The sequence below is a fragment of the Carcharhinus amblyrhynchos genome, chromosome 10 (genome assembly GCF_965287045.1).
Source record: "Carcharhinus amblyrhynchos chromosome 10, sCarAmb.v2.hapA, whole genome shotgun sequence".
In the NCBI taxonomy this organism is placed as follows: Eukaryota; Metazoa; Chordata; class Chondrichthyes; order Carcharhiniformes; family Carcharhinidae; genus Carcharhinus; species Carcharhinus amblyrhynchos.
In genome coordinates this window covers 63,346,298-63,373,576 of record NC_137333.1, presented here as the reverse complement: position 1 = coordinate 63,373,576, position 27,279 = coordinate 63,346,298, and the positions used below count along the sequence as shown (strand labels likewise).

The 27,279-nt window shown below is 44.7% G+C and overlaps 1 protein-coding gene and 1 pseudogene across 1 annotated transcript in view; one reads left to right on the top strand and one right to left on the bottom strand.

The window, feature by feature from the left end:
• Positions 1-27,001, bottom strand: part of LOC145349296 (high-affinity choline transporter 1-like) — a 111,048-nt gene extending 84,047 nt beyond the window's left edge. The window contains exons 1-3 of the mRNA XM_080197802.1: positions 26,818-27,001; positions 22,207-22,320; positions 3,118-3,273 (exon numbers count right to left, since the gene is read on the bottom strand). Of these exons, the coding sequence (XP_080053928.1) occupies positions 3,118-3,273; positions 22,207-22,320; positions 26,818-27,001 (454 nt within the window). The remainder of the gene's footprint in view (positions 1-3,117; positions 3,274-22,206; positions 22,321-26,817) is intronic.
• On the top strand, positions 18,816-18,966 carry LOC145349568 (small nucleolar RNA U3; annotated as a pseudogene).
• Positions 27,002-27,279: the final 278 nt, after the last annotated feature.

The window sequence follows — 27,279 nt, the reverse complement described above, 5'->3', positions numbered from 1 at the left end:
GCCAGAAATCAGCATGGAGCTAAGTAAATTATTTAAATCCTCATCTCAATCTATTTTAAATATCATTAGCGGGCTCGGCACTGAAATCTCCAGGCCTGCTAGCCTCTCTCACTCCCTCCCGCCCAGGAGTATTTTGCTCCAGTGGGGTTAGTATAGCTCCCAACTTGTGGGGAGTTGGTGGCCTGACCCCTCTGCACTGAAAGGGGGGCTTTCAAGGACCTTGGGGGATTGGATGTTGTTGGGTGATGCTTATGGGTATCGTCACCTTGGCATTGCCCAAGAGGCAAAGTGCCTATGCCCAAAGGGCCTAATGGGGGTGAGGCTTGATGGGGGCGATTGGTGGGGATGAGGTGTCCCGATGCCACTCTACATTTGGGTTGAGTGACAGAGGGAGGAAGGCCAGCATTCGGGGTTGGCCATTGTGTGGAGGGTGGGAATCAGCCTGCAAGTGGAGGCGGGGGGTGGGGGTAGGGGTTTGGGACTGTGGATGGGCGGGGTCAGGGTTGCTGGCGTGGTGGGGGGTGGTTGGAGAGATTGGGACTGTGGGGGGGTGAGAACATCAAGGTGGGCTGGGTTCGAGGCTAGCCGAGACATGTTTACGGGGCTAGCGACTAGGCCATGGGAGGCTCGGAGGAGCAGCACTGCAGGCTGGCTAATGATTGGGAGGCCAGCAGTGTGGGGCCACTGCGCATGCACTGATCTTGATGCTGACAGATCAGCACATGGGCAGTGACCCACTCAGCACTATGCTCCCAGCCTCTCCAGCAGGAATAGCTCCACTGATTTTCAGCGTGATTCATGCTAGTGCACTCTGCAGTGCATAGAGTATGGGAAATTAATTTTGAAAATCCTGGTGAAGAAAGCTGCATGATTTACTCCAATTTTTATTAGAATTTGATACTTAGAATTTTTTGGGGAGAATTGCCGCTGTTATTGTTGAGTAAATGCCACTTTATAGCATTGTCAATGACATCTACAATGTCAGCCACTTTGATGTTGATTGACACAGACTGATGGTGCAGTGAATGGCCTGATAGAATTTGTATCGTTTTTCATGCCAAAAACTTGTTTTCCCTTTGACAACTAATTGATTAAAAATCCAAGTTCATCCAAGATTTGAATATTTCTTCCATGGCTCCCGTGGTAACCTATAAAATTCTAACAGGACGAGACAGGATAGATGCAGAAAAGATGTTCCCGACAGCAGGCAAGTCAGAATCAGGGGCCACCATCTGAGAATACAGAGTAGATCATTTCATACTGAGATAAGGAGAAATTTCTTCACCCAGAGAGTGGTAAGCCTATGGAATTCTTTACCACAGAAAGCAGTTGGAGCTAAAACATTGTATGATTTCAAGAAGGAGTTTGGTTTAGTTCTTTGGATTAAAGGGATTAATGGATATGGGGGAAAGTGGAAACAGGTTACTAAATTGGATGATCAGTTATGATCATAATGAATGGCAGAGTAGGTTCAAAGGGCCGAATGGCCAACTCCTGCTCCTATTTTCTGTTTTTATGTCTGGAACAATTCTTTAAATTCTCTGAAGCACCTGAGCAGGATATGAGGAGAAAATTTTGATGTGGTAGCTAATCCACTCCTCACCTCTTTTTTTCTGATATCTCTATTATGATCCTTCCTACTACTCTTTTCTACATTCATATGGCCAGAATCCCTTTGACCAGCTCAGTACTCTGTTCCAGGTTTCTCCGCATATCCATTGATCCCTATAGTCTCAAGAACTTTAACTAACTCCTTGAAAACATACAATGTTTTGGCTTCAACTGCTTTCTGTGGTAGAGAATTCCACAGACTTACCACTCTCTGGGTGAATAAATGCTGTTTTGGTTCCCTCCCTTTCTAAGTTATAAATTGACTAGCCCACGTACTTCTTACAATGCCAGATTTGGTACTTCCTCCATGCTACTTCATTTTTTGTAGAATTTTAAATACTTTACTTCCAGCCTTTGCTTCTTCCTACAAATGCAAATTTAAAGCTTGTGGCATCTGTTTATTACTTCATGATTTACCCTCAACATTTCAATTATTTCCAACCATAGTTTTCCATGTTACTTCCTTTTTAAATTTTAAAAAAAATTGCACTGTTATAACTTGTGGAATGAAATGTGCCCAATGCCTGTTGGCTGTGGAAGTTTGGGTGTAAAGCTTTGGGTAGTGTCATTTTAAGTTTATCACTCTTTGCAAGGTATCAGACGGTATCACTCTCATCTTTTCAGTCAGAATGTTGGAGATTCCAGGACTTGAGCATATAACTTAATACACTGGATTACAATATTCCATTGTAGTGTTATCTGTTAGAGGTGTTACCTTTCAAATGGATTATAGAACCAGAGAAAAATATAGCACAGGAGGAGATCATTTGCTCCACTGTGCCTGTGCCATCCCTGTGATAGATCTAGCCAATTAATTCTAGTTCACTTTCCCTCCCCCCTTCAGGTATTTATCCAATTCCCTTTTGAATTTTGTTATTGAATCTGCTTCAATCATGCTTTCAAAGAGTTCATTTCAGAAATGTCTCCTCACGTCACCTCTGATTCCACTGTGAATGACTTTAAGTCTATTTTCTAGTTTCTGCCACTAGGCACAGCTTCTCCTTATCAATATCATTCAGGACATTTAAGAAGGCATATTGGACTGGATTTTATGGCCTCGTTCATCCTGGAACTGCAAAAATCTGTCCAAGGTCGATGGACCTTCCCATTGTCCACCCTTGATTCCCATGGCAGGTGGGACAATAAAATTCCGGCCATAAGCTCTGAATTTGTGAGACTGTTTCCAGTGTAAAGCTGTGTTGACAGGATGTGCTGTTGAGAGAATCAGGCAAATAAACTATTGTGCCGAACTGTTGGTGCAAATGAAATTTTGGTTATCAATTTTTATGACAAGATAATTAGGAGCATGTTGAATCAGGTGGGTTGACTCAAACTGCAACACTTCTTGCGAATCAAATTCTGTGTTGGGAGTAGAATCTCACAAATTTGGGGCTGCAGTATTTTCCTGCTTGCTTCAAAACTAAATAAAGAGTGTTCATTAGAACTATTTCTTCATTATTTACAGATTAAAACAAGAAAGTTTGAATATATGCCATATTTTCTCACCAAGAGCTGATAATACAGCTGCTGTCCAAAACAGCTCTCCCAGAACAGCAGGGAAGAACATCAGGCTACCTATCCCTCCACCATAGGTTTCAAGAAAGGGATCCAACATAGTCACATACCTCCTCGATCGCATTGTTTTAGCGAAAAACAAACCACCTGCAAAAATGTTATTAAAAAAACAATTTGTTAAATCAGATTCCTTTGTTTATAATAACAGTTACTGGCAGTAATATATATTACAAATATTTGTGATCTGAACAGCTATGAAATAAATGATGTGTGCTGTGCAATTGCATTATTCTTGGTATGATAGTATCAATCACATTCCAAATACTCCTGGTGCCTCTATAGTATCAATTATATCACCTGGATATGTGCTGTTGTCTCAGCTATTTATGACCTTGGAAGAAAGAACCACCTGTATTGTAGCTACATTTGCATATGATATAAAGATAAGTAGGAAAACAAGTTGTGAGGAAGATTCACAAGACGGAATTTTCCCATCCTGTCCACTAGTGTTGGGTAATGAGCCAGGGCAGGTGGTTGAGGTAGAGGTAGGCGAACATGTGGCTAACAGTGACCACAAGTCCGTCTACTTCAGGATAAAAATGGAAAGGGATGAGTGCCGGCCAAACGGGAGTGTGCTGAACTGGGGAAAGGCGAGCTATAGCAGGATTAGGAGGGAGCTGCAGGACACTGATTGGGAGGGACTGTTAGCTGGAAAGTCCACGGTTGGCAAGTGGGAGGCTTTTAAGGGCAAAATGAAATGGTTGCAGGGGAGGTATGTTCCGGTTAAGCGGAAGGATGGGAAAGGTAGGATTAGAGAGCCGTGGATTACAGGGGGTATTGAAGACTTGGTCAGGAAGAAGAGGGAGGCGTATGTTAGGTCGAAACAACTGGGTACGGAGAGTGCGCTGGAGGAATATAGAGAGAGTAGGAGGGAGCTAAAAAGGGGAATTAGAAGGGCGAAGAGAGGGCATGAAATGGCTTTGGCTGGTAGGATTAAGGAAAATCCAAAGGCATTTTATTCCTATATTAGGAGCAAGAGAGTAGTTAGAGGGAAAATTGGTCCTCTTAGGGACAAAAGTGGGGAGTTATGTATTGAGTCGGAGGGAATGGGAGAGCTCATAAGAACATAAGAACATAAGAAATAGGAGCAGGAGTAGGCCATCTGGCCCTTCGAGCCTGCCCCGCCATTCAATAAGATCATGGCTGATCTGTCGTGGCTCAGTTCCACTTTCCCGCCCTCTCCCCATAACCCTTAATCCCCTCTCTTATCAAAAACCCATCAACCCGCTTCTTAAAAATATTTAGCGAGGCAGCCTCCACCACTTCAACGGGCAGAGAATTCCAGAGATTCACCACCCTCTGAGTGAAGAAGTTCCTCCTCAACTCCGTTCTGAACCGCCCCCTCTTTATCTTGAGGCTGTGCCCCCTAGTCCTACTGTCTTTTTTGAGCGGGAAGAGTCTTTCCACCTCTATCCTATCCATCCCATTCATCATCTTATACGTCTCAATGAGATCTCCCCTCATTCTTCTAAACTCTAACGAGTACAAGCCTAGTTTATTCAGCCTCTCCTCATAGCTCAACCCCCTCAACTCCGGTATCAGCCTAGTAAACCTCCTCTGCACTCCCTCCAAGGCCAAAATATCCTTGCGCAGGTGCGGCGCCCAAAACTGCACACAGTACTCCAGCTGCGGCCTCACCAATGCCCTATACAGCTGCAGCAAGACCTCCCTACTTTTATATTCAATCCCCCTCGCTATGAAGGCCAGCATCCCATTCGCCTTCCTGACCACCTGCTGCACCTGCAGGCTGGGTTTTTGCGACTCATGCACAAGGACCCCGAGGTCCCTCTGCACCGTCGCCTGCTGCAGTTTTTCGCCCCGTAAGTAATAGTCCTTCCTACCATTCTTCCTACCAAAGTGGACCACCTCACACTTGCCAACATTAAATTCCATTTGCCATTTCCTGGCCCATTCGCCCAGCCTCTCCTGAATGAATACTTTGCGTCGGTATTCATGAAGGAGAGGGGTTCGGAATCGTGCGGTCTCTTGGAGGGAGCTGAGGATCAGTTGCAGGAAATATCTATTACGAGGGAGGAAGTGCTAGGGCTTTTAGGCAGCGTAAGGACGGATAAAGCTCCGGGGCCTGATGGTATTTATCCCAGGCTGCTTAGGGAGGTGAAAGATGAAATTGCTGGGCCTCTGGTGCAAATCGTTGTCTCTTCTTTGGACACAGGTGAGGTCCCAGAGGACTGGAGGGTAGCAAATGTGGTACTGCTGTTTAAAAACGGTAGTAGGGATAACCCTGGAAATTATAGACCGGTGAGTTTGACATCAGTGGTAGGGAAATTAATGGAAAAAGTACTTAGGGGTAGGATGTACGAGCATTTGGAGCATTGCGATCTGATTAGGGATACGCAACATGGCTTTGTTAGAGGGAGGTCTTGCCTTATGAATCTGGTGGAATTCTTTGAGGAGGTGACAAAAACGGTTGACGATGGGAGAGCCGTTGATGTCATCTATGTGGATTTCAGTAAGGCGTTTGACAAAGTCCCTCATGGTAGGCTGGTAGAAAAGGTTAAGGCGCATGGGATACGAGGTCAGGTAGCTAGGTGGATTGAGAACTGGCTGGGCAATAGGAGACAGAGGGTAGTTGTGGAGGGGACCTTTTCGGGCTGGAGGCCAGTGACCAGTGGTGTGCCACAGGGCTCAGTACTGGGACCTCTCCTCTTTGTAGTATACATAAATGACTCGGAAGAGAGTGTAGGTGGTGTGATCAGCAAGTTTGCAGATGACACCAAGATGGCAGGGTTGGCGGGTACTGAAGTGGAAAGTCAGGTGATACAACGGGATATAGATAGATTGGTGCATTGGGCAGATAGGTGGCAGATGGAATTTATTCCTGACGAATGCGAGGTGATGCATTTTGGAAGGAATAATGCAGAGAGGAGCTATATGATAAAAGGTAGACCGATTAGGAGTATAGAGATACAGAGGGACCTGGGAGTGCAGGTTCACAAATCCATGAAGGTTGTGACACAAGTGGAGAAGGTTGTTAGGAAGGCTTATGAAATGCTAGCCTTTATAGGAAGGGGTATAGAGTATAAAAGCTGCCGTCTAATGCTTCAGTTGTATAGAACGTTGGTTAGACCGCATTTGGAGTACTGCGTCCAGTTCTGGTCACCTTACTACCGGAAGGACGTGGAGTCTCTGGAAAGGGTGCAGAGGAGGTTTACCAGAATGTTGCCTGGCATGGAGGGGCTGGGTTACGAGGAAAGGTTGGAGAAACTGGGACTTTTCTCCTTGGAAAGACGGAGGTTGAGGGGGGACATGATAGAGGTATATAAGATACTGAAGGGAATAGACAGGGTCAATAGTGAGAGACTGCTCCCTAGACTGGGTACAAATACGCGAGGTCATGATTTAAGGGTGAGGGGGGAGAGGTATAACTTGGATGTGAGAGGAAGGTTCTTTACGCAGAGAGTTGTGGGGGTATGGAACGCGCTACCGAGGAGGGTGGTGGAGGCAGGAACGTTGGACTCGTTTAAGGTTCAGTTAGACAGACACATGAGTGAAACGAGGATGGAGGGTTATAGTAGGGGCTATTAAATAAGGTTAGAACCTCGGGAGACACCGGAAATGCAGACTTGTAAGTTAACGTTTTTGTCTTTTTATTCCACAGGTGGAGGTCCACCTTGTTGTCAAACGAGGGGCATGCACACGGTGGGTCGTGCGTGGGCTGCTCTTGGAGGTTCCGGGAGAGGCCCAGTACTTCGTGTCGGTGTGTGTGCTTGATCCTGGACCGGTAGACGGGCGCCGCAACAGCTCGGTGACTAGCACTGCTAGCTGTGCAGATACATGGATTTGGGCCTGTGTCTGTGGGAGTTTGTGCATTCTCCCTATGGTTGCGTGGGTTTCCTCCGGGCGCTCCGGTTTCCTCCCACACCCCAAAGATGTGCTCTTAGGCTGATTGGTTTACCAAATTGACACTATTCTCCCCTGAATCTGGCTAAGTTAGGGCTTCCATTCGTAGATATGCAGGGTAGAATAGGTGTAGGGTGATGCGGCGGTGCGGGCTTGTTGGGCCGAAGGGCCTGTTTCCCGTGCTGGGTTGTTCTTTGTTCTATGGGAATCGGACCTTGCAGAGATCCTTTGACCTTGGCTGGGATTTTCCAGCCTTGGGGTGAGCTTGGCTGGGAAATTGTGCCCAAAGAATCTGCAAAGGGCTATCGTTAGATTAGTTGATTGGATGAAAATTTGGGAAATGAAATATTATAAGGGAAAATGAGCGTTAATCTTATTGAAACAGATATGATTTTGAGAGGGCTTGACAGGCTAGGTGCCAAAAGGATGTTTTTCCTCGTGGGGGATTCTGGAATTAGGAGGCACTGTTTAACAAGGGACTCCCTCATTTACGATGCAGATGAGGAGAACTTTCTTCTCTCAAAGGGCTAACTGCCTCAGAAAAATGGAGGCTATGTCATTGCATATATTAAAGATTGAGTGAGACACGTTTTTGATTGACAAGCAAGTCAAAGGTAATGGTGGCAAGAAGCAAAGTGGGGTTAAGGTCACAATCGGAGCTGCTATGATCTTTTTGAATGTTGGATGTGACAAATGGTTGATTCTTCCTCCTATTTCTAATGACTATATAATGTAATGCTATAGTCATATTACAAAAATAAGATGTGCTCCATGCCTGTTTCAGAACTGAATGACTCAAATTTCTTCTACAAAGAGTAAAGATCCTCCTTTGACTTTGGAATATGATGGGTAGCAGATGAAGAGGTTAAATCCAATTTTATCCAACATTCTGTAACATTTAGAAATGATTGATATGTTGAAATTTGGTAAAAGACACTTCAAATTGTCATGTGATGCTATAATACCTTCAGAAGATTTTTACCTCATGGTAGGTTGTTGTATAAGGTTAAATCTCACAGGATCCAAAGTGAAGTAGCCAAATGGATACAAAATTGGCTTGACAACAGAAGCCAGAGGGTGGTTGTAGAGGGTTGTTTCTCAAACTGGAGGCCTGTGACCAGCGGTATGCCTCAGGGGTTGGTGCTGGGTCCACTGTTATTTGTCATTTATATTAATGATTTGGATGAGAATTTAGAGACATGGTTAGTAAGTTTGCAGATGACACCAAGATTGGTGGCATGGTGGACAGTGAAGAAAGTTATCTAGGGATGCAACAGGATTTTGATCAATTGGGCCAGTGGTCTGATGAGTGGCAGATGGAGTTTAATTTAGATAAATGGGAGGTGAGGCATTATAATTGAACCAGGGCAGGACTTACTCAGTTAAAGAACAAAGAACAAAAGAACAAAAACAGCCCGGGAAACAGGCCCTTCGGCCCAACGAGCCCACGCCACCATTTTAACATTACCAGTCCCCCCTTCCACCCATGGCCCTTATCCATTGTTTATGGCATTCCACATTGAGGGAAACTAATTTAGGGACAATTTATTACCTCCAATCAGCCTAATAGCACATCTTTGGGGTGTGGGAGGAAACCGGAGCACCCGGAGAAAACCCACACAAGCACGGGGAGAATGCGCAAACTCCCACAGACACTGGCCCAAATCCATGTGTCTGCACAGCAAACAGTGATAGTCACTGAGCTGTCGTGTTGCCCAGCATCTGGCCCAGTTTAAGCACACACTAACGACATGAAGCACTAGGCCAATCTCGAACATTCAAGAGCAGCCCAAGTACGACCCATCGCGTGTATGGCCCTCATTGGACAACAAGGCGGACCGACTTAAAACCCGTGAATTAAAAGAGAAAAACATTATTATCATACCACATCCTTTTACATTACCAGGGACGTCCCAATGCTAATGAACCTTATTTATAACAATCTCCTATATCCTCTCATCTCCAACCCACTCATGTGCCTGTCTAAGTTACTCTTAAACAACTCCAGCATGCCTGCCTCCACCACCTTACTTGGCACAGCATTCCATACCCCCACTACCCTCTGTGTGAAAAACCTCCCTCTAATATCTGTGTTATACCTCTCCCCCCTCACCTTAAGCCCGTGGCCTCTCGTACTGTATGTCTCTAACATAGGAAATAGCTTACCTCTGTTTATCTATCCCCTTCATAATCTTATATACCTCTATTAGATCCCCCCTCAGTCGCCGTCTTTCAAGGGAAAACAGCCCCAATTTGCTCAATCTTTCCTCATAACCCAGTCCTTCCATACCAGGCAACATCCTGGTAAACCTCCTCTGCATTCTCTCCAGAGTCTCCACGTCCTTCCGGTAGTAAGGCGACCAGAACTGGACGCAGTACTCTAAATGTGGCCTAACCAATGTTCTATACAACTGCAACATTAGACTCCAGCTCTTATATTCTATACCCCTTCCTATAAAGGCTAACATACCATAGGCTTTCTTCACAACCTTCTCCACTTGTACTGCCACCTTCAAAGACTAGTGCGCTTGCACCCCCCGGTCTCGCTGCGTTTTTATACTCTTTATAGGCTTACTCTTTATCATTTAACTCCCCCCTACATTATTCCGGCCAAAATGCATCGCCTCACATTTATCCGGATTAAACTCCATTTGCCATATATCTGCCCAATATACCAGCCTATCAATATCCTGTTGTATTGCCAGACACTGCTCTTCACTGCCCGCCAATCCAGCCATCTTAGTGTCATCTGCAAATTTGCTGATCACACCACTTACTCCCTCTTCCAAGTGATTTATATATACTACAAAGAGAAGAGGTCCCAGTATTGAGCTCTGCGGCACACCACTAGTGACAGACCTCCAGCTAGAAAAGGACCCCTCCACTACTACTCTCTGTCTCCTCTTAGCAAGCCAGTTCTCTACCCATCTAGATACCTGGCCTTGTATCCCATGAGCCTTAATCTTTTCTACCAACCTACCATGAGGGACTTTGTCAAACGCCTTACTGAAATCCATATAGACGACATCAACGGCCCGTCCTTCGTTGACCATTTTTGTCACCTCCTCAAAAAATTCTACCAGATTTGTAAGGCAAGACTTCCCCTTTACAAAGCCATGCTGTGTATCCTTAATCAGATCGCAACGCTCTAAGTGCTCATACATCCTATCCCTAAGAATCCTCTCCATAACGTAGGACATTGGAGAGAGTTATAGAACAAAGAATTCTAGGGGTACATGTTCATAGCTCCTTGAAAGTGGAGTCACAGGTGGACAGGTTAGTGAAGAAGGTATTTGGCATGCTTGGTTTCATTGATCAGAACATTGAATACAGGAGTTGGGATGTCTTATTGAAGTTGTAAAAGACATTGGTAAGGCCACTCTTGGAATACTGTGTATAGTTCTGGTCACCCTATGTTAGAAAGAATATTATCAAATTGGAAAGAGTGCAGGAAAGATTTACTAGGATGTTCCTGGGACTTGATGATTTGAATGAAGGAGAGACTGGATAGACTGGATAGACTGGGACCTTTTTCTCTGGAGCATAGGAGGCCAAGGGGTGATCTTATAGAGGTCTATAAAATAATGAGGGGCGTAGATCAGCTAGATAGTCAATATCTTTTCCCAAGGGTAGGGGAGTCTAAAACTAGCATAGGTTTAAGGTGAGAGGGGAGAGATAAAAAAGGATTCAGAGGGGAAATTGTTTCACACAAAGGGTGGTGAGTGTCTGGAACAGGCTGCCAGAGGCGGGTCCAATTTTGTCTTTTAAAAAGCATTTAGACAGTTACATGGGTAAGATGTGTATAGAGGGATATGGGCAATTGGGACAAGCTTAGTGGTTTAAAAAAATGGGCACCATGGATAAGTTGAGCCAAAGGGCCTTTTTTCATGCTGTAAACCTCTATGACTATGATTCTGTCAGATTTTCAGATCCATAAGTAGAAATATTTGATTTAAATTAGTCTCATATTTGCCCTGCTTCATGGTTTTTGAGCTCTATAATTGCAGCCATCAGCTGTTCAAAATATTTGTTCATAGGATATGGGCATTATTGAGTAGACCAGCATTTATTGCCCATTCCTAATTGAAAAGGTGACGATGAGCCAACCGCTGCAGTCCATGTGGTATAGGTACACCCACAATTCTGTTTGGAAGGGAGTTCCAGGATTTTGACCCAGTGACAGTGAAGAAACAGTGATCTAGTTCAAGGTCAGGATGTTGTGCGACTTGAAGGGGAACCTGCAGGTGGTGGTGTTCCCATGCAGCCATTGTCCTTCTAGATGATAGATATTTGGAAGGTGTTGTTGAAGGAGCATTGGTGAATTGCTGCAGTGCATCTTGTAGATTGTACACAACTGCCGTGAGTGTTGACAGAGGGAGTGAATGTTGGAGGAGATAAATAGGGTGCCAATTTGGGTTGATTTGTACTGGATGATGTCCAGCTTCTTGGAGCTGCAAGTATCCATGCAAGAGGGGAGGATCCTATCACATATTTGATTTCTGCCTTGTAAATGGAGGACAGGTTTTAGTATCTGCAGAATTCCTAGTATCTGATCTGCTTTTGCAAACACCATGGCCACGACTCTCCCATCCTGCTGCGCTAATTTTTTTAGTGCAGCGGGCCAGGAGATTGTCACTGGGAGATTGGCCAACTTGCGGGGGGCAGTTTAAATCGGAGTTGAGGAGGAGCTTCTTCACACAAAGGGTGGTGAATCTCTGGAATTCTCTGCCAGTTGAAGTGGTGGAGGCTACCTCGCTAAGTATATTTAAGTCACAGGTAGATAGGTTTTTGACAGACAAGGGAATTAGGGGTTATGGGGAGAAAGCGGGAAAGTGGAACTGATCCACTTCAGATCAGCCATGATCTTATTGAATGTGAATGTGCACATTCATAATCTGATAGTGTCACTAGCGCCAGATTTTCAAGGGGGTGGGAGTAGAGTCTAGGGTCAGGGCCTGATGGGTGGCAGACTCTGAGGGAACGATTGGTGGGGGTGGGGGGGGGGGGGGGGGGGTCCTGCTGCCACTCTGCATAGAAATCGGTGGGGGAAGGAGGGTGGCTGGAGATTGGGATGGGCCAGGAAAGTGGGCGGAGGGTGGGGGGTGGGGGGCATTCAAGGTTGGGTCTGGGAAGGGAATGGTTGGAGGGGCCACGATCAGGCCGTGCAGGGTACAGAGAGCCGGCATTCACGGGGTTGTGGATGTGGCCAGCGACTGGGCTGCGCAGTAGCCCACTCAGCGCACTGCTTTCAGCCTCTCCAGTGGGAATAGGCTCTGCCCCCTAAAATTTAATGATATTCACACTGGTGACCTCTGCAGTGCACAGACCGTGGGGGATAAGAACATAAGAAATATGAGCAGCAGTAGGCCATCTAGCCCTTCGAGCCTGCCCCGCCATTCAATAAGATCATGGCTGATCTGAAGTGGATCAGTTCCATTTTCCCACTTTCTCCCCACAACCCTTAATTCCCTTGTCTGTCAAAAACCTATCTACCTGTGACTTAAATATATTTAGCGAGGTAGCCTCCACCACTTCAACTGGCAGAGAATTCCAGAGATTCACCACCCTTTGAGTGAAGAAGTTCCTCCTCAACTCTGACCTAAACTGCCCCCCCCTCACCTTATCTTGAGGCTGTGCCCTCTAGTCCTGCTGTCCTTTCTAAGTGGGAAAAATCTCTCTACCTCTACCCTATCCATCCCTTTCATTATCTTATATGTCTCTGTAAGATCCCCCCTCATCCTTCTAAACTCCAACGAGTACAGACCCAGTCTATTTAGTCTCTCTTCTTAGTCCAACCCCCTCATCTCCGGTATCAGCCTAGCGTACCTCCTCTGCACTCCCTCCAAGGCCAAAATATCCTTGCGCAAGTGCAGCGACCAAAACTGCACACAGTACTCCAGTTGCGGCCTCACCAGTACCCTGTACAGTTGCAGCAAGACCTCCCTGCTTTTATATTCTATCCCCCTCGCTATAAAGGCTAGCATTCCATTTGCCTTCTTGATCACTTGCTGCACCTGCAGACTGGGTTTTTGCGACTCATGCACAAGGACCCCCAGGTCCCTCTGCACCGTAGCATGCTGCAGCTTTTCACCCTTTTAATAGTAATGCCTCCTACTATTATTTCTGCCAAAGTGGATAACCTCACACTTGCTAATTCAGATTCAGATTCTTCTCTGAATTCAGATTCTTCTCTGAACTCCCACTGAGAAAAAAAAACAACATAAATTACTCCAGTTCTCATGTGAATTTTTGGGAGAACTCTGCCCCATACTTATATGGATGGTCGAGTTCAGTTTCTGAACAATAATAGCCCCCAGGATGTTGATAATGGGAGATTCAGTGATAGTGGTGTCATTGGATGTCAAAGGGAATTGGTTAGATTCTCTCTTGTTGGAGATGGTAATTAGCTAGCATTTGTGTGGTATGAATGTTACGTGCCACTTATCAGTTCAAGCTTGAATATTTTTCAGGACTTACTGCAAATGGATATCAACTACTTCAGTATCTGAGGAGTCACGCACGATGATGTACAATCATCCACAAACATCTGCACTCTGATCTTATCATGGAAGGAAGGCTGAAGATGGTTAGGAGTAGAACACTAAAGTATGAACTGGGATTGAGATGACTGACCTCAAACAACTACAACTGTCTTCCTTTGTGGATGTTATGACTCAAAGCAATGGAGAATTTTCTCACAATTCCCATTGATTTCAGTTATCTAGGGCGCCTTGATGTATCACTCAATCAAATGCTGCACTGATGTCAAGGATAGTCACTCAGACTAGGCTATAATGAGGTTAAGAGCTGAGTGGTTCTAGCAGAGCCCAAACTGAGTGTTGGTGAACAGGTTATTGCTAAGTAAGCCCCACTTGATTGCACTGTTGATGGCCCATTCCATCATTTTGCTGAAGAGGGAAACTAAACTTTGAAATGCTAATTGGCCGCGTTGGACTTGTCCTTTTTGTGGACAAGATATACCTGGGCAAGTTTCCACATTGCTGAGTAGATACCAATGTTGTACTGAAACAGTATGGTTAGGGATATGCAGCAAGTTCTGGAACGTAAGTCTTCAGTACTCTTGCCAGAATGTTATCAGTGCCCATAATCTTTGCTGCATCCAGCACCTTTGGCCATTTACTGATATCACCTGGAGTGAACTAAATTGGCTCTGTGATGCTCAGGGCTGAAATGAATCATCCACTTGGCACTTCAAGTTGAAGATTGTTGCAAATGCTTCAGCCTTGCCTTTTGCATAGGCATGCTGGGCTTCCTCATCACCAAGAATGGAAATATTCGTGGAACTTCCTTTTTCAGTTTGTGGATTAATTGTCTATCACCATTCAATACTAGATGTTGCAGGAGTGCAGATCTTAGATCTAATCCCTTAGCTCTGTCTACTATATGTTATTTGTGTTGTTTGACATGCAAATAGTCATGTGTTGTAGGTTCACCTCATTTCTAGGTATACTTAGTGCTGCTCTTGTCTTGCCCTCCTGCACTGTTATTGAAAGGGCTGATCTCTTAGTTTGATGGTAATTGTAGAGTATTCAGAGGTATGAATGAACTGATTGCAGTTGCATACAATTCTCAATTTTGCTGTTTCTGGCAGCCCAAAGCATAAGAACGTAAGAACATAAGAAATAGGAGCAGGAGTAGGCCATCTAGCCCTTCAAGCCTGCCCCGCCATTCAATAAGATCATGGCTGATCTGTCGCGGCTCAGTTCCACCTTCCCGCCCTCTCCCCATAACCCTTAATCCCCTCTCTTATCAAAAACCCATCAACCCGCGTCTTAAAAATATTTAGCGAGGTAGCCTCCACCACTTCAACGGGCAGAGAATTCCAGAGATTCACCACCCTTTGAGTGAAGAAGTTCCTCCTCAAATCCATTCTAAACCGCCCCCCCTTTACCTTGAGGCTGTGCCCCCTAGTCCTACTGTCTTTTTTGAGCGGGAAGAGTCTCTCCACCTCTATCCTATCCATCCCATTCATCATCTTATACGTCTCAATGAGATCTCCCCTCATTCTTCTAAACTCTAACGAGTACAAGCCTAGTTTATTCAGCCTCTCCTCATAGCTCAACCCCCTCAACTCCGGTATCAGCCTAGTAAACCTCCTCTGCACTCCCTCCAAGGCCAAAATATCTTTGCGCAGGTGCGGCGCCCAAAACTGCACACAGTACTCCAGCTGCGGCCTCACCAATGCCCTATACAGCTGCAGCAAGACCTCCCTACTTTTATATTCAATCCCCCTCGCTATGAAGGCCAGCATCCCATTCGCCTTCCTGACCACCTGCTGCACCTGCAAGCTGGGTTTTTGCGACTCATGCACAAGGACCCCGAGGTCCCTCTGCACCGTCGCCTGCTGCAGTTTTTCGCCCCGTAAGTAATAGTCCTTCCTACCATTATTCCTACCAAAGTGGACCACCTCACACTTGCCAACATTAAATTCCATTTGCCATTTCCTGGCCCATTCGCCCAGCCTATCTAGATCCTTCTGCAGACTCTCCACACCCTCCGCACAATTTGCCGTTCCTCCAATCTTGGTGTCATCAGCAAATTTCGACACCATACACTCGGTTCCCTCCTCCAGATCATCTATATAAATGGTAAAAAGCTGAGGCCCCAGCACTGACCCCTGGGGCACTCCACTAGTCACCATCCGCCAATCCGAATAGCACCCATTGATCCCCACTCTCTGCCTCCTATTTGACAACCAATCCTCTATCCACACTAACACCCTACCCCCAACTCCATGTCCCTCGACCTTCTGCAATAACCTCTTGTGAGGTACTTTGTCAAACGCCTTCTGAAAATCTAGAAAGACCACATTCACCGGCTCTCCTCTATCCACCGCCCTAGACACATCCTCATTAGAACTCCAGTAAATTTGTCAGACACGACTTCCCTTTAATGAAACCGTGCTGCGTCTGCTCTATCAAGCAATTCCCTTCAAGATGCCTCACAATTTCCTCCTTAATGACAGATTCTAACATTTTACCTACCACAGACGTTAAACTAACCGGCCTATAATTCCCCGCCTTTTGCCTGGCACCCTTCTTAAACAACGGCGTAACATTAGCCGTTTTCCAATCATCTGGCACTTCCCCGGAATCCAGCGACGTCTGGAAAATAACCACCAAGGCATCCACTATCACTTCCGCCATTAGTTGCTAGATCTTTTCAAAATCTACCCTATTTAGAACAGTGGAAGTGTTACACAATATGATGAGGGTATCCTCAATGTGAAGACAGAACTTCACTCCACAGGATTGTGCAGTAGTCACTCCTACTGATTCTGTCATGAACAGATGTATCTGTAGCAAGTAGATTTGTGAAGATAAGGTCAAATAAGCTTTTCTCTCGTTTGTTCACTCACTGCTTCCCAAAGACCCATACCAGAATTCTCCTGTCTCACCTGCCACAGGAGTGGGTGGGATTGACCTCAAGTGGGATTTTCCAGTTTTGGGGTGAGTTTGACCAGAAAATCCCACCCCGAGTCTGTTCTATAGTACTTAACAGCTCAGCTAATAATGGTTCTACTGTTCAGGGATGATAATGGTGTTGTCCTGGATACTGTCTGTAAGGTACATGGGTTTGATTAAGTAAGGCTGTTGCTTGACTAGTCTGTGGGATGAGTTTCCCAATATGCTGGTCAAGTTAATTTGCAAGTTTTATGTTTCATAAAGCTCTGGATTCTCAGGGCCGTATGAAAGCACCGAGACCAGGTGTCCCCTGGTATAGGAAAGTCTGCTTACAGATGGTAACTTAGGGTGGAATTTTCATTCTGGAAAGTAAGTGTGATGGCATGCAAAAAAGTTAGTATGATTCCTGCTAGCAAGTTGGCTGAACACATGTGATCTTCCACTTCTCAGCTTATTAATTATGCATTAGCGAGATGCTTAGTGAACAAAGGTTCATCTAGACTTGAAGTATTAGCTCTTTTCTCTCCTTACAGATGCTGCCACACCTATTGAGATTTTCCAGCATTTTCTCTGTTGGTTTTCAAATTCCAGCATCACAATAATTTGCTTTTAGCCAGGAAAGGTTTCCTATGGATTGGAGCTGGAGGTCCACCCTCCTGACTACATCAACCTGGGATGAGGTCAGCAGGAAGGTTGGCATCTGTGGAAAACAAAAATGGACCATGTTGCAGTGCTGTGAAAGGATGGATTATCTCCTTCGCTCTATCAGGATAAGTAAAACTTCTGGACACTTGAAACTTGCATTCTCGTAAGGCAGTCTCTATCTATGTAATCACAGTTGCTAGTTAAACACGTGACATTGATTCTCCTATAAATAGAGGCAGCTGGAACACTGTGGGAGTGTTTCATGTAGGTTAGTAAGACCAAGGAAGTATCTTACAATAAACCAGTTTGAACCTAAAAGACCAGTCTGGATTAACTCTTCCACCACAACCAGCAACAGGCTAAGGATTAGAGCCTACAGGAATGTCACACACTACCGTCAGATTGGATATTCATTGCTAATATCCTTTAGCCCTGGGTATCACTTCTTGCCTTCCCCAACAAGCCAGTGAAGGGGCATTCAGTATACATTGAACACACATGCAGACAATGACAGTGAGTGATCCATGACGTAGGAGCCTGCCTAATTAATCATTAATGATCTCTCTATTCCAGGTACCAGCAAGATAAGGCAAAGGATATCTTCCTCCAGATGATTTAATCCCTAGGCCACCTCAGATGAGGAGGCAGCCCAAACATCAGATGGACAACTGTGTTCACCTACATCTTTCACCAGCACTGATACATGCACCACAGTGGCATCTTGTTCTAGAGTCTGCATGCATTTTGTGTACTGGGCCCAGTCTTCTATGCTTGCATCATAGATTTCAAGTTTACCAAAAAGAGACATGTTTCTTATCAGAGGATTACTTTTCTCAGCAGTAAGGATGGTCTGGAGGGAAGAATAGAAACTTGTCTTACTCTTCGTCACCGATGTAATAATCGTATTGAGGCCAGTCTTCCATCACCAATTACTCTTTGTTTACAGTGAGACCTGAATACCATTCAATGGCTACAGAGTGCCAGTCTGACTGGAGCCAGTTGGTTTTAAACCCTATGCTTCTCCTTCCCTATTGAGGGAGCCTACATTTGCCTAATAGGGGAGATCATATTCAATAAGGCCCACAAGGAAATCCACTGATGATTCCCTATGGCCATCATAACAATGACCTTTGTTTTTCCTGATATATATTAATGAGCTTGGTATGTAGGGAACAACTTCAAAGTTTGTGGATGAAACAAAATGTGGAAGTATTGTAAACCTTAAAGAGGACAGTGTAGAACTTCAATCGGACATGGACAAGTGAAGTGGGCAGGTAGATGAAGTTCACTGCAGAGAAGTGTAAGGTGATGCATTTTGGCAGGAAGAACATAGAGGGACCAGATAAAATAAGGGGTAAAATTCTTGAAGTGGTGCAGGAGCCGAGGGACCTGGTGTGCATGTGTATATATTATTACAGGTGCCAGGGCAGATGGGGAGAGGAGGTAATAAAGCACATAGTTCTTTAAGGGAGGCAGTAGCATAGTGGTATTTTCACTGGACTGCTAGTTCAGAGACCCAGAGCAATGCTCCAGGAATCCAGGTTTGAATCTTACCATGGCTGATACTGAAAATTAAAAAGTCTAATGATGATCATGAAATAATTGTTGTTGTTGTTCGTCCATCATCATCGATGAGGACCTCGACACCATTAGTCATTTTGAGGCTGGTTGCGATGTGTCTGAAGATGACTGATCAGGAAGATTATACTCTTAAGGATCATTTCTATAGTGTTTTCCTAGAGAAATCTTGGCCTTTTAGCTAAGATGCAAATAAGATCAAGCCTTGGAGGAGGAGCTACACCTACTCCAATCAGCTTGGATCATGTAGATCAAACCCAAGACAGGAGGTGAGAGCCCTGTCTTGTCAGCTTGGATTGGGAATGTCCCAACTTGTTGGGACTCTGAAATGGAATAAAGTTTAAAAAAAAAATGACTGATCAGGCCAATTTGGGCGCAGAATGTCCTGGCACATATTGGACAGACTTGTGTAGACACTGTAGTTGTTGCGCTGGCGGCTCTGGACTTGCGCAGCTCGCGCTTAAGTTGTTCTTCAGCAGTACACCTTGCTTTGTGAGCTTGACAGCCTTTGTGGATGAGGCAGCGCCAGGTTTGGCAAGATGAGTTTCGCTCAGGGCTGCAATACCAATGTTGTATCTTGCAAGCTCTCTGGCAACTAAGGCTGTTCTTCTCTCTGGAGTGTCTGCTGTAGGGTTGCCCAAAAGCATGCACACGTTCCAAGTGCCAATGGTGAGCGGTGTTACCTTGTATTTTATTTTGTGTGTTCCACCGCTAAATGGGATCCCTGGCAGCCACGGTAAACTGGCCAGGGTGCAGTGAAGCAGGCAATGTTTAGAGCACCTTTTCTAGCCCCTTCCTCATTCTATGGAGGTGAGCAGTGCTTTCCTGAAGCGGACTGCTCAGTTGCCCAGGTAGACGCCAAGTTCCATTGCTGCTTCGGTCAGCGGAAAACGACCATTACACCTGAGCCACCTGCGTACAGGTCCGTGACTACAGCTCCCAGCGTATCCACACTTGCTGCTTCATCACTCGCCCATCGCCACAGGACTTCAAGGGTTGAACAGGACACTGATGATGATGATGATGGTGTCGAGACTAGCGCTTGATTTGGATTAAAGTGAGGGAGAGTTGCACAGCGTCAGCCTCACTCTCACTTCCCAATTCCCATCTAGATCCAGCGGCAAGACAAGAGTCAAGATGGCTGGAGGTGGGACTAGGCGCAGTGGATGACCAGGACGTCTTCCGTGTCTTGTCCTGCTCTTCGCGTTGCATGACACTTGCAGAGGCCGCCTTCTTGACCGTTGGACCTTCCATTGGTCTCTTCTGCTCAATCCTTTGGACTCTGTCTTCATATGCTGGGATAGACATCTCCCTATCTCACTGAGGGTTGAGACCTGTCAGTTACCCTTACCTGGTTTAGCGGGCTTGTCGAGACCGTTGCCCGGGGTGTGGCCGCTGTCGCATGCAAACAGCTACGGGGAGCCACAGGCGAGAGCTGAGTGCTGGGGGGGGACAAAGGATGGACAAACTGCCCTGAAAGGACGTGACATGTTCCCCCACCAAAGGTATTACCCCTCCCTGACATCCCATACACGCCCAAATTAATTGTTGTTAAAAAGCCATCTGATTCACAAATGTCCTTTAGAGAAGGAAATCTGCCATCCTTACATGGTCTGGTCTGCATGTGACACCAAATCCACAGCAATGTGGTTGACTCAAAATGCTCTCTGGAATGGACTATCAAGTACAGTTAGTGATGGGCCCAGCCAGCAACACTCAATACAAGAGCAAGGAGATTACGTTGAACTTATACAAGGCCCCAGCTGAAATTGTGAGTGCAATCCTGGGTGCTACACTATAGAAAGGATGTGAATTTTTTGGAGAGAATGCAGAAGAGGTTGACAAGAATGGTTCCAGGAATGAATCGGGGGCCTCAATCCAGGCCAGTCTCTTTAATATGCCCCTGACAGCATGATCTTAGTCCCAGGGCAGGCTGTTCAATATATCCCTTAATGTGGCCCCAGCTAGTATCTTCAGCATTCCCCTGACAACTTTTATTCAATCCAGGATAGTCTGTTCAACATGCTGCAGACAATGTGGCCTGACTCTTCCTTGGACAGTCTTGCCTCAGAGCAGCCTTTCACTACTCAACTCTGATCTTTGACTGTCTCCTGTCCTACCTCAGTCTCTTTCCTCTTTTTTGTTTCCCCTTTATCTTGCCTCTGTCTTTCCCCCACTCTTATGCTCCCCACCTGATCCCTACCATACCTCACATGTTACACAATACCTCCCTGTTTCCTCTTAATCTACATCAGCACTTTTTCCATCTGTCTACCCCCTCCCTTCTCATGTTCCACATCATCCATCAGATTGGCTTGTCTCATCCCTCCCTGACATTTTTGCTTCTTATACCCAGATATTGGGTAACTGCAGCTTGTACGGTAGTAACAGTACAAGCTGTAGACACCCAATATCTCACAGAAACACTCTTAAAGGAATGTGAATTAGCTGTTCAGAGACCAGTATCCCTTGACCAGTTTCCTTTTTTTTTGAAAGGCAGCAAACTCTACTCCACTCTGAGCACACTTCACATACACAATCAAAATCCAGAGTGCTAGAAGACCTGATACTCCCATATTTATATACAGATGAAGCTGCTGGTTGGGTAAATAATAATGACCAATCTTTTTGACGATTCTCATGGCTAACCCACCCAATCTGCACATCTATCAGACAGTGGGAGGAAACCAGAGCACCCGGAGGAAACTCACGCAGACATGGAGAGAAAGTGCAGAGTCCACACAGACATTGCCCCAAACCGAGAATCGAACCCTCGTCCCTGGCGCTATGAGGCAGCAGTGGCAGGCAATTATGACCTCAATCAAGGACATCTTTTAGTGCTTCTACTTCAAGATTCCAACCCCATGGGTCTCATTGAAGTTATTACAAAAGGATTATCTTTTAACTTCCAAGTCATGGCTGCAGTAAATTTTACCAGGCGCATCCACTTAGATAGTCAGGAAACAGACTGTTCTAATTATTTGCTAGTGGGAATCTTAATTTGGAGGGAGTATGTCATTGTGGCGAGTTGGCCTTTTAATAAGCATTCGTGAAATGCTAATGTATGCAAATATGGTTTCTGACATTAACCAGTGGGAAACATTACCTAGCCATCAAAATCAGAACAAAATTCCAAACTAATTCCCAACTGCTGGGAAACTGACTTTCTCCAGCATACCAGATTTATTACTCACCCACCACAAAGTCATCTGAAGGTGGGAGTGGAAAATATTCCTGAGTAAGTAAAAGAAATCAATGTTCTAGACACAGGAGTGGCATAAGGTAATTTAAAATAATCTACTTGTTCTTGCTAATTTAATTTTCCTTTTGTTGAAGGAAAAATTGTACCGTTGCACATTTGCAAAAAAGATGAAATGAGTAACAGAGCTTAAGCATAAAAGTAAAAGCTAAGTATTGTTTGAACCAAGGCATTTATATATTTCTTCCAAATTAATGTTTTCACGTCAATGAAGAAACTACAAAGCATTTGTAGAAAACAATATTTCCTTACCCATGACAAGACTTAATGCATATCCTATGGGCGCCTGTGTCCATGCAAATCCTTGTCCAACAACATAGACTGCCTCTGCTGTGCCATTAATGTAAGCACCACCAACCCATGTGGCTACATGACAGATACAAGGTGATTAGAAACCAAACCTGTCATTTATTTCAGTTCATTTCTACATGCAATATACATACTCTATGTATCAGTATTTCAAAATTTTTCAAGCTGCTGAACACCTCGTGACCTCAAGAACATCGAGGTGGGGGAGGAGTAGCATTATTAGTCAAGGACTGTATCACAGTGACAGAAAAGAAGTTTGATGAGGACTTGTCTGTTGAGGTAGTAAGGGCTGAGATTAGAAATAGGAGAGGAGAGGTCACCCTGTTGGGAGTCTTTTATAGACCTCCTAAAAGTTCTAGAGAGGTAGAGGAAAGGATTGCAGAGACGATCCTGGACAGGACAGAAAGTAATAGGGTAATTGTTTTGGGAGACTTTAACTTTACTAATATTGATTGGAATAGCTATAGCTCTAGCTCGTTAGAGGAGTCAGTTTTTACACAAAGCGTGCAGGAAGGTTTTTTGACTTAGTATGTAGATAGGCCAACTAGAGGTGAGGCTATATTGGATTTGGTGCTGGGAAATGAGCCAGACCAGGTGTTAGACTTGGAAGTTGGTGAGCATTTTGGTGATAGTGACCACAATTCGGTTACGTTCACCTTAGTGATGGAAAGGGATAGGCATGAACCTCGGGGCAGTAGTTATAGCTGGGGGAAGGGTAATTATGAGGCTATTAGGAGAGAATTAGGGAGCATAGGTTGGACTAGGAAACTACAGGGGCTGGGAACATCTGAAATGTGGAGTTTATTCAAGGAGCAGCTACTGCGAGTCCTTGATAAGTATGTCCCTGTCAGGCAAGGAGGAAATGGTCGAGCAAGGGAATCGTGGTGCACTAAAAAAGTTGATTCGCTGGTTAAAAGGAAAAAGGAGGCTTATGTCAGGATGAGGCTTGAGGGCTCAGGTAGTGCACTGGAAAGCTATAGATTAGCCAGGAGGGAGTTGAAGAGTGAGTTAAGAAGAGCTAAAAGAGGACATGAGAAGACTTTGGCTGATAGGATTAAGGAGAATCCTAAGGCTTTCTTTAGATATGTTAAGAATAGAAGATTGGTTAGGGCAAAATTAGGGCCAGTCAGAGACAGCAGTGGGAAGTTATGTGTGGAACCGGAAGAGATTGGAGAAGCACTGAACAAATATTTCTCTTCGGTATTCACACAGGGAGATGTAAAAGTAGTTGTGGAGAACACTGGGTTACAGGGTTGTAAACTGGATAGTATTGCAGTAGATAAGGAGGATGTGCTAGATATTCTTGAGGGTTTGAAAATAGATAAGTCCCCTGGGTCGGAAGGGATTTACCCTAGGATTCCCTGGGAGGCAAGAGAGGCGATTGCAGAGCCTCTGGCTCTGATCTTCAGGTCGTTGTTGGTCACAGGTATAGTGCCAGAAGACTGGAGGATAGTGAATGTTGTCCCATTGTTTAAGAAGGGGAATAGAGACTTGCCCGGGAATTATAGACCGGTGAGTCTTACTTCTGTTGTGGGCAAAGTATTAGAAAAAATTATTAGGGATAGGATTTATAGTTATTTAGAGTGTAATGAATTGATTGGAGATAGTCAGCACGGTTTTGTGAAGGGTAGGTCGTGCCTTACTAACCTTATTGAGTTTTTTGAAAAAGTGACCAAAGAGGTGGATGGGGGTAAAGCAGTTGACGTGGTATATGTGGACTTTAGTAAGGCGTTTGATAAGGTTCACCATGGAAGGCTTCTGCAGAAAATGCAGATGTATGGGATTGAGGGTGATTTAGTTAATTGGATCAGGAATTGGCTAGCTGATAGAAGACAGAGGGTGGTGGTTGATGGAAAGTATTCGTCATGGAGTTCGGTTACAAGTGGTGTGCCTCAGGGATCTGTTTTGGGGCCACTGCTGTTTATAATTTTTATAAATGATCTGGATGAGGGTATAGAAGGATGGACTAGTAAATTTGCTGATGACACCAAAGTCGGAGGAGTGGTAGATAGTGAAGAGGGGTATCATAGTTTACAGAGAGACTTGGACAAGTTGCAGAGCTGGGCCGAGAGGTGTCAGATGGAGATTAATGCGGAAAAGTGTGAGGTAATTCACTTTGGCAGGAATAACAGATGTGTAGAGTATAGGGCTAACGGTAAGACTCTGAATAGTGTTGATGAACAGAGGGATCTAGGTGTATATGTGCATAGATCCCTGAAAGTTGGAAATCAAGTCGATAAGGTTGTTAGGAAGGCATACGGTGTCTTGGCGTTCATTGGTAGGGGGATTGAATTTAGGAGCCGCAACGTCATGTTGCAACTGTACAAAACTCTGGTGCAGCTGCACTTGGAGTATTGTGTGCAGTCCTGGTCCCCACCTTATAGGAAGGATGTGGAGGCATTGGGGAGGGTGCAGAGGAGGTTTACCAGGATGTTGCCTGGTATGGAGGGAAGGTCCTATGAGGAGAGACTGAGGGATTTGAGGTTGTTTTCGTTAGAAAGAAGGCGGCTAAGAGGAGACCTTATTGAAACATACAAGATGATTAGAGGTTTAGATAGGGTGGACAGTGATAGCCTTTTTCCTCGGATGGAGAAAGCTAGCAAGAGGGGACATAGCTTTAAATTAAGGGGTAGTAGTTATAGGACGGATGTCAGAGGCAGGTTCTTTACCCAGAGGGTGGTAAGGGTATGGAATGCCCTGCCTGCTGCAGTTGTAGATGCGCCTAGTTTGGGGGCGTTTAAGAGGTCCATGGATAGGTTTATGGATGGAAAGGGATTGGTTTAGGTTAGAGGGTCATTGCTTTTTTCTTAATTGGTCGGCGCAACATCGTGGGCCGAAGGGCCTGTTCTGCGCTGTAATGTTCTATGTTCTATGTTTCTATGAATCCTAAACATTTTCATTAGGTCAACACCCCTTCTTTGCCACAAAATAGTGTGAACGCAGAAATGAAATGTAAACATGTCTTTTCTAGCTACGTCTATGCAAATATTAATCTGGTAATAATTAAAAATGTATCTGATTAAAAGTGTGTACATCACATTTTTAACAGGAGGAATGAAGCTGGAAAGCTGACTCTAATATCAGATACACACACACACACACACACACTCTGACAAACATGTCTCTCTCTCTCTCACATTAACACACACTCACTCCTCTCACACACTCCTCACACACACACTCATTTTTTCACACATACTCACATATGTGCTCATATCTTCACTCCTTACCCATAAACACAATCACTCCTCACACACATACATCCTCACCCTCACTCTTCACACACACACACACACAAACACACTCCCATCCTCTCATGCGTGCACACAAACTCACGTTCTTGCACCTTATTTCCTTTGTTTGTGAATGGAGTGAGTGTGTTTGTGTGCAAGAGGAATGAGGATGGCCCATTTGATTTCTCTCATCGTTTTCAAATTTTGTAGTTTCAACCACATTTATTGGTCACGTGGTGGCCACAGGCTTTATGGACAGCAGGCAGACTCTTCATGGACCCTTTTATTTGGACCATCTGTTCGACAACATGAAGGAGATTATCTGATTATTCTGTGACTAAAACTTGGGGAATACTGATTCCTAACATAGTTAAATATAAGGACCTATGCAGAGTGTAAACCATCTTGACCTTGCCTCGAGATTTCCAGCATTTCCATTTGGGTGAGATGGAGAAAAGGAGTCTCCTCTAACATGCACTATGCAAAGGTCAGGGTAATTTGTTTGGGTAGTGGGGAACAAAATATGAGCCTTCCAACTTATTTTTCTGCTGTCACATCAGTGAAGCACCCATTTGACAGCAGAAACAGGCTCTGCACCCAGTCACTCTTTAATCCAAGGAGTGGAGAGAGGCTGCAATGGTTCTGCAGACAAATTCTGTTTCTGCTTTTCGTGTACTTCTAATTTTTACATACCAGTCTGAGTGCCTTCATTTAAAGTCAGCCTCAAGAGTCCAACCTGCCTCAGCAGCTCCCACTGGCACCACTGAGACCCTTTTCATTGGGCAGTCACCATCAGGAGTAATAATGGAGAGTGTAAGGACTTGGCAGCAGATATTTATTGTTACATAACTATATTATTTTTAGATGGGTTAGGAATTGCAATGGAATAGACATTCCTTCTGTCTCTGGGATTGAATTTAATTTCAGCACCAGAGTGAGCAAGTCTGTCCTGTTTGCTGACTGTAACGATCATTTATAAAGTGAGCTTGGGGTTTCATTTTGATGCCCAGTTGATGTGGACTCAGTTATAATTGATAGTCAGGGAGTCATTTGCGTAGAACTGAGGAAAGGGAGGTTTACTGTGCCTCAAACCATTTATGCTTGATGCATAATGACTAATGGCAATACTCCAATCCTGAAATTGAAAGTGTTCCATTTCCCAGCATGGATGTTCCTCACCTTGGTCAGAAATAACAGTAAGATAGTGGGAAAAGTTCTCACAAAACTAACATGGCACACACAACTGCAATTATGTTTAAAACATGAATATCACTTTTAAACTTTGGGAAGTGTAAAAGTAAATATAAATGAATAAGCTCACCAGCCATAGTAAAAATCCCGAGCGTTAAACCTATGTCTCTTTGTCCTATCATTATAACCTCATTTTGAAGTAATTCACCATGCTTTGCTTTGTCTTTATTTTTCCAGGCTGCCCATATTCCAACGGCTAGGATTGCCAAATAGAACAGGATGATTGCAACTACGCCTCCGACTTCGACACTCATTTTTCAACTGAAAATGCAGCGTGCAGAATGCTGTCATCAATGGCTAGATAAAACAACACAGATACTATGTATCAGCAATTATATAATGGATAAACATCAAGTAAGAGTGAAATCCGTTTCTAAGCCACTCATAACACCCACCCTGAGGGGAAATAAACAGGAAAATACTAATAGGCACAAAACAGACCAGCCATTTTTCTTACTTTATCATGGAAGTAACAATTACTCCACCAAAGGCAGGTCTGACCCACAGCACCATGATCTTCACCAGAGGTAGG